The sequence below is a fragment of the Amphimedon queenslandica genome, unplaced genomic scaffold, assembly GCF_000090795.2.
Source record: "Amphimedon queenslandica unplaced genomic scaffold, v1.1 AMPQUscaffold_13083, whole genome shotgun sequence".
Lineage (NCBI taxonomy): Eukaryota > Metazoa > Porifera > Demospongiae > Haplosclerida > Niphatidae > Amphimedon > Amphimedon queenslandica.
The window spans coordinates 49,238-57,430 of NW_003546681.1; the positions used below are offsets into that span (position 1 = coordinate 49,238).

An 8,193-nucleotide genomic window follows, 5' to 3' on the forward strand; every position below is an offset into this window, starting at 1 on the left:
TGTAGAATTCGCTTGTCATTATTATTATTATTATTATTATTATTATTATTATTATTGTTACTATTATTATTAGTATTGACAAAATATTTTATAAATGCTCTTAATCTTAACTGCTAGATACCGTATAGCGGGATTTATTGACAAAGGTTTTATTTTGATGAGTTGACAATTTAAAATAAAACATCAAATTTTATAACCGTTAAAAATTATTTTGTACTTTGTGCCACATGTACACGAAGGGCACTATTCCTCAAATTAAAACTCACCAATTGGGAAATTTACTGTTTTCTTCAATTTTTTTACTCGTCAATAAATCTCGCTATACGGTAGTCTGAGAGTGTGCATAAATTTATTTTTGATTCTAAAATTTGCTAAACAGCACCAAAGAATACTATTGTGATAATCTGCTAAAATGTTAATGTGAAGACACATTTTTAGATTTTTTATAAAGTTAATGCAGCTATAATTGATAGTAGATGATTTTATCTGATTAATAAATGAAATTTATGGAAGGGTGAATCCTGTTTAACTAAACCAGCAGCTATAAACTCTTATGTCATGAACTTGTACATTAAAATTTTTGGTTACTCATTTGTTCCGAAGAATCAAAGAACATCAGGCATACAGTAGGCTCTAAAGATTTTCAGTCTCTTTTGTTTATACCACTGGTTAAAACAGGTTCCCTGTTGTTATGCATATACTGTACGTGTATTTATGTGGTGTTGAAACTTTGAGCTGATTTTGAAAGAAGTTTATTCTTTTACAACTCAATTTAAGGCAAAAGTTTTCACTAACATTAATAAGGTGAAAATTTTCACCAAACTTAAGGTGGTGTTTTTGCATGCTGATATCCATTCTTTAGTTATAAACCTCAAATCACATGATACATGTATGGTTAGTGGCATGATGTGGTTATCACTTTTCCTGCAGTACAAAGGACATAGTGTTATGAAGTTGCATGAAGCATTGAGTATGAGGAAAGCAAACCTAGAAAAACTGGATAGTTGACTGTAAATTAGCTGAGGATGAAGTGGAAATGACTAATATACTGTGTACGCCATATATTTAGCAGGCATAAAATTTCACGATTTTCCTGCATTTTTTGTATTCGCAAATAAAAATTTTGTGATTTTAACATAATTACCACACCTACTATACAATGAGCATGTGCATGCTATTTTGTGGATTTTAATTTCCTAAATTTTTCCAAAACGCAAAAATCATGAAATTTAATCCCCGTGAAATATATGGCGTATACGGTAGCTTATAAAACACACATCATATGTACACGTAACTGTAAATCCTTTGAGTTGATGCTAAAATACTAAAGGATCGTCAAACTATACATGTACATGTATATGCACAAACTGTTGGCTGTACATTAGTTAAGTAAATTAATTATCTTGGTAAAAATTTTTTAAATATAGCTGGAAAATTTGTATACAAATTAGATCTACAGCCATGTGTATTTAGTATAACAATTATTGTTTTATTGATATAAAGCAGTAGGGGTGCATTGAAATGGGGTGATGGGCACTAGGCAGATGTTCCTTACAACAGGTCTTGCCTCTCAAGATCACCTTAAATGAAATTGTACTTCACAATTATTAAAATTCTAAGTGGAAATTAAGTTTATGATGCTTACAAGTATATTTATTGTTTATATTGAAAAATGGTGCATAGTGTACCCCCAAACTTAAACTGCATGCAGCCCTGCAAGACTATATGCAACTTTATTGTTTTAAAGGTTGTCTTCATCCATTACCAAGCTATCAATATACATGTACCTACCATTTTCTTCATAATCTTCTTGATTCACTTGATTAAAAAATCTCTCATTATTTTGATTAGCATCGTTATCATCATTGTCAGATTCTAATTCTTGTTCATGCTGATTTCCTGCTACATGCTGTATTTCATCATATAATCGAATACTTGATGAACTGTTTTGTGTTGAGTTGAGCTGGCGACGCGTAAAATCTTGGCTAATGTTGCTCTGATATACTAGATTAGTAGACATTGGGATTACTTCATCTGTTACTGTTGGTCTATAAAAATAGTTATGCATGACTTTAATTATATTTAATTTGTAACTTACATGTTCCTTTCTTTTTTCTCTTTAAGCTTCTTTTTTAAAATAAAAATGATAGTTATCAATGGTATTGCTACTAGGAACACTGCAATAAAAACATTAGCTGCTATAGACCCTCCAACAATGGCTCCAATTGAAGTAGATCTAGTACCAGTGCTAGTATATACTAGTGTCCATTCAGGGCCAGTGTATCCATTTGGTGGAAACACTAAATTTCTTCCCACTCTAACCTGTAGGTGCACATAATGAGATTGATCTATCACTAAATAATATTCTTACTCTTAGTGCTAGTGTGGTACCAGATGGTTTGTTTGGTGGTATACAGTTAATCTCCTATTTATATGAATAATAATAATACCTGTATGCAGAAATCACTTACAGTATCAGAGCTTGTTCTAATGCTACATGAATCATCACCTAACATGATAGTAATCTCTGACAGACTCACAGACCTTATGTTCATTCCCTAGTATAAATTAGAATCTAATATAATTTTTTATCAAAAAAATATATTGCACAATTATTACAAGCTTTAACTCACTGCAATAAAAATATTGTTAATCTGACCATCATTGACTGATATAGATCTTGAGTTAACATCAATACCAGTAAATATTGGATTAGGTTGTAGTGTTAGTCTCAGATCAGCATTCATGTAATTAGGTGACTCGGCTCCATCTAACATTAGCATATACACAATGCGTGTCCCATAGTAACTGCTGTCTGTCACATTACTAACATTAGGAGCAATACAGATCAACATAGTATCAGTATCATTAATGACACAAGACTACAAAAGATATATTACTATATAGAAAAAGTGTATTATACTAACTTCAATACTACTAGGAGCCAGTCTACTATCAGTAATAGTAATAGTAGGAGACTGAACGGAATTTAAGTTAGCACCAGTGAATACTAGTTGAATACCACCACTAAAAGAATAAGTACCATGAAAAATATGCAGTGCTGTTATACATGTACTTACGCTGGTATTATGTTCATAGTACTGGTACTATTAAAAGTAGGATCAGGTCTATATTGATAACTTATACTAGTATTAGAGAATAAAGCTCCATTGACCGACACTACTACATTCCTCATACAGTCACTAGCATTTATATTACCACTAACACAGTAGATCTCAGTATTAGTAATACTCCTATTAATATACATTGTATACAATAATAGCAATTAGGTGTCTTTAATACTTACATAATAGTACAGTTAATATTGGGACATGTGTTCCTCTTTATTCTTGATGATGATTCTCTCATTATTACTTTTGTCATTTCTTTATTACCAATATCAAAGTTTGTACCTTGTACTCTTATTTTAGTACCACCACTAAAAGGACCATATGTAGGACTGACTGATTGAATGATTGGTGTTATGAACTGGTACTGTGTTGTACTACTGGCAGTTACACTATCGTTAGATCTGGTCACTCTTATTGTAATAGTCACATTCCTGTCTATTTTATCTCTAGTATCAGGAACAACTGTGCATTTTATCCTTGCTCCTGGTTCATATTTGTCAATAATACAGTTTCTAGTACCAATCATAATAGACTCTATGTCAGAGCGCTGTGTACCCAGATTTGTTCCATCAATAATGATAGTTGTTCCACCTCTAGGAGGTCCTGCTTTAGGATTAAAGTCACTAATAATTGGTAGAGGGCAGTTTCCTGTACTAATGACTGGACTAGCATCACTACAATTACTAATGTCTCTACATTGAGCATTACTATTACACCAACTGCAGCTAAATCCAGTACCAATTCTCTGTGCTAAACATGAAGAGCAACCTCTAGCTAATGTAGGACAATCATACAAGATCACTATGTACAGAAATTATAACTGAACAATAAATGAAATTAATTCTTTTACCAGTGAGATTTGCAGTAGCATTAGTCTCTATTGTATATTTCCTTCCATTGTATACTTGTCTAATACTCAATGAGACATTCTGAGTGCCTCTTCCTCCTTCAATTGTTAACTATCAACAATTATTAATCAATTAGTATTAACTGCTACTCACCACAGGATTATTATTGCATGTCACTGTGTTGTCATTGTTAACAGTAGCAGTTCGGGTAACAGTACCATACACACACTCATAACTGAGATCAAGTACAAACTTAAAAATAACAAATATAATTATCATAAATATTATATAACTGCTTGCATGTTTTATTACTAGTAGTGCTATAATCAAGAAAAACATTTTCAGTAATAATACAAACATTACATGAAATACATGAAAGTGAAACGTAATTTAATATAAACCTGTGTGTTGATAGTAGTAAGCATGGTGTTTGTTACAACATTAGCTGGTTGAGTATATCTACCGTCAGATGTTTGTTGATTTGGTTGTAGAAAAGGACAAATACGATTATCAGTTTGTGTCTATAAATTAAGAGGTACGTATTTTTAGTTGCAGAAATGACTCACTGTTAGCCAGTTACCAATAGTACACAAATTCTTGCTCCCTGTACAAGTAAAGTCCAATTGGCACCATCCACATGCTTTAGATTCAGTGCACACACTGCACCTAATAAAATGTATAGTCCACATTGCATTCATAAAGATTTAGAAATTTAATTTACTTTGTTGCCTTCGGACAATTATAGAAAGTAAAGTTATCAGGGCTTGTATAATAGTACACACTAGTTCTGTTACTGTAAATACTGAAAGTAGTACCTATAATATTCATCATTATTATTATACAATAACGGATAAAATATTTACTTAATTGTATGTCTGTAACTTGAGATATTATAGCTTGTACAGAACAAGAACCAATAGTGCCATTGATAGACATTTCTATTGGACTCTTGATACCATTGAAAACACAAAAGTACTGCTCTCCTTGAAGCATAGGAGGAAGTGGAGCTGGTGAAAAAGTCATAATGACCTTAATAGCAAAGTATCATGCATAAATACATTTCTAATGATGCATACTTGATGAGGTTGTTGCTGTGTATCTATTACATAAGTACTTGGATTAATAGATACTGTATCAAAGCAACTATTACTGTTTCCTTGTGTTAGGTATCGTCTTATTTTGTTATTATCCTGACAGAATGGTCTACGTGAACACTTGTTCTCTATCATACACCAACCACACAATGGATCACCTAAACTAACACACTCAGAGCAACTAGTAGCACTGGAACAATCCTCTATCTTTAATGCAATCACCTAATACATACATGATGATTTACTTTTATAGTAATATTATTAAGTAATATGGAATTGTTGATTTTAAATAGACTTTGAATCACCAGAACATTGTGTACTGGTGGGTCAAAGTCTAACAACTTTATTACATTTTCCAATTGTACATGATACATTAACAATGCTAAAATATCTTATCATTATACTTACATTAGAACCACTAATACCATACACATACTCTGAACCTTGAGACCAGGATAATGATGTAACTGAAGAGATTGATGTAACTTCAGATACAAATGCAAGGCTTGTACCATTGACCAAGTGATACTGTAGAATTCATATCAAATTGTATGAAGACTATACACAGCTACTAACCTTAGCAGTATAATTATTGTTATTTAATGTAAATGCAAAGTAATTGAAATCAATGCCATCAATTGACAATCCCAAAAATGCAGTTAATTCATTGAGTACGGTACTGTTAGTAAACAGAGGACTAGGAGTAAAAGAGCTTGATACACCAACTGCTGGAGCTGGAGTGCTACCTCTTGAATCTGATATACTACACTGTTAAGAGATATAATTGTATAAGGTATTATAGATTAAACTCACAATGCTTCCTGATAATTGAGATGACCCTGCAGAACATAATACAGGACTCTGCCAATAGATATTCTTATTACCAGTACCATTAACTACACATGATTGATAAGCAGCATCCATTAAAGAGTTAATCTCAGACAGACTGTATGAACATATGTCCACTGAACTAGTGCGTATTACTATTAACAACGTCTCTTCATTAATAACAGATACACCAAGCAGCGTAGGATTAAAGAAAGATTCTTTGTCATCACAACCTAATGTCAGTTCATATTGATTGTTGAAACCATCAGCTGCTGCACTGTCATTACACACTCTTATTATACGAAGCCGTCTGTTAACACCACTTGTTGGAGGATCATTCACAAAATAATAAGCATATCCTGAAGCAAAGAAACCACTCACAAATACACGATTAAAACTGAAAGTTTGTTGATGTACAGGATTAGTAGCTCTTGACTGTGTACTACCAGCAAACCCATACTGATGATATAGAATACGAGCATTAACATAGCTCCCAGTATAAAAGCTGTTACCATCACCTCCAGGGGCAGTAAACACTACTAGACTAGTAGCAGTCCCACTGTTAGTTACTGTCCTGTTAGCAGGAGCTTCAAGATTAGATCCATCAAGAACAGAACATGTTACACCACCAGCATCAGTACACACTACACACCATTCACCATCTATTGTACAAGCTAGTCCATTAACAGTACCACCAATAGACCCAAGAGGGTCTCCTAATTGTTGTAGAGTAGAAGAGAACCGGTATACTTGAGTAGCAGTGCTCACAAAGACTCCATTAGCACTAACAGCAATGTGAGTCACTGTACTAGATACAGATGAAGAGATGAGTGACTGAGAATTAACCAAAAAAAACAATGAAGGAGGAATGGCTAGTGTGAGAAAGAGAAGAAGAGTTGTTGCTTTCATGATTATCAAAGAAATCAATGAAATGAAGGCACTGCTATAAATGGGTGTAGTCTATGAAAACAGGATCATAACTACCAGATATAGATTTATATGATCAAACTACTGTATAGCTGAAAATACCCTGAAAAATTATGGTTTTTTTGTTATAAGATGTGCAAATTAATTCTGCAAAACATTAATAGCTAGTGTATCAACAGTTTACACCTGACTTAAACCAGCAAATTCAAAATATAGATCTAGTCCCACAAATAATATTTATGGCACATAGCTTACCTTATGAAAGTTATGTAATACTTAAATGCTATGCCTCATACTTCTTATTTAACACTTTAAAATTACAACTTTTATGTCCGCATTGAATATGTACCATTTATATTCTATTTTCAGATCTTTAGCATAAATAATAATCAACAAAAGTAATTTATTTTCTAACAAATAAACAAGTGTATTCTCACAAGATTAAGCTGACAGGAGAGGGGAATGTACATGAGAAGTACATGTGTAGCTTTGTCTTTAATCATAATACATGCAATGGTAAGGCATTGGTACATGCTAAAAGCAACTTATTATTAGAGCATTGGAAGCCAGCTTGTTTCTGTGCGTGTGTGTGTGTGTATCTACATAGGTAGATAAATGGATTATTTTGAACCATTTCATTGTACACAGTATACCATGTACACATGCATGCATCAACAATAAACTCTGCATCTTCATTGTTGCTATTATTACTATTAGATCTATTATTGCTATTTTTTGTAAAAACATAGGTATATGTACATGTACTTCTCTATTGGCATAGTAAAATTTTAATGATAACATACCCACTGCAAATCTTATAGCACCAGATTATTGGCTTTATGCTCCTGATTTACTACAATTATTTTATTGCTTTTTTTTACTTTTAAATTATGCAGTTGATGCCACACTTAAGGGCAATAAGATCCGTTTTACCAATCACTCTGTCCATCCAAACTGTTAGGCCAAAGTGATGATGATAGTTGAAGGTAACCATCAAATTGCGATATTTGCTAAACACAACTACATTGAGCCAGAAGAGAAGCTATTAGAGGTAACAAAGACCTAGTATTAAAAAAATTGGGCATGCAAGCTTGTTTCCCTCAAAGTATGATACATGTAAGTGAACTAAAAAGCATGCCTTTATTATAAACTCATAAAAATTCAAATTTGATCGGAATTGGCTCAAAGTTAATACACAGCATGAAGACTTGTGTGCATATTAGAAAAAAAATTATAAATTGGAAGAATTTTCTTGAAGCCAATTCTGATAATATATGTAGGTTTTAGCCTTAAAATTCGAATTTAAACAGAATCACCTCTAGCTTTCTACACAGCATAAAACAAATGTATCAGAATTCGGAAGAC

The 8,193-nt window shown here is 32.5% G+C and overlaps 1 protein-coding gene across 1 annotated transcript; it reads right to left on the reverse strand.

The window, feature by feature from the left end:
• Positions 1 to 1,586: 1,586 nt before the first annotated feature.
• Positions 1,587 to 6,810, reverse strand: LOC105314162 (plexin-A4-like). The gene is made up of 18 exons (XM_020001351.1): positions 5,887 to 6,810; positions 5,650 to 5,841; positions 5,482 to 5,601; positions 5,056 to 5,295; positions 4,843 to 5,008; positions 4,701 to 4,794; positions 4,546 to 4,645; positions 4,381 to 4,500; positions 4,133 to 4,231; positions 3,982 to 4,090; positions 3,308 to 3,932; positions 3,081 to 3,254; positions 2,928 to 3,027; positions 2,634 to 2,882; positions 2,472 to 2,558; positions 2,372 to 2,425; positions 2,099 to 2,322; positions 1,587 to 2,048 (listed from the first exon to the last, which is right to left on the reverse strand). Exons 1-18 carry the CDS (start codon positions 6,808 to 6,810, stop codon positions 1,742 to 1,744), a joined length of 3,984 nt encoding a protein of 1,327 aa, XP_019856910.1. The 3' UTR covers positions 1,587 to 1,741.
• Between the last annotated feature and the right edge of the window lie 1,383 nt (positions 6,811 to 8,193).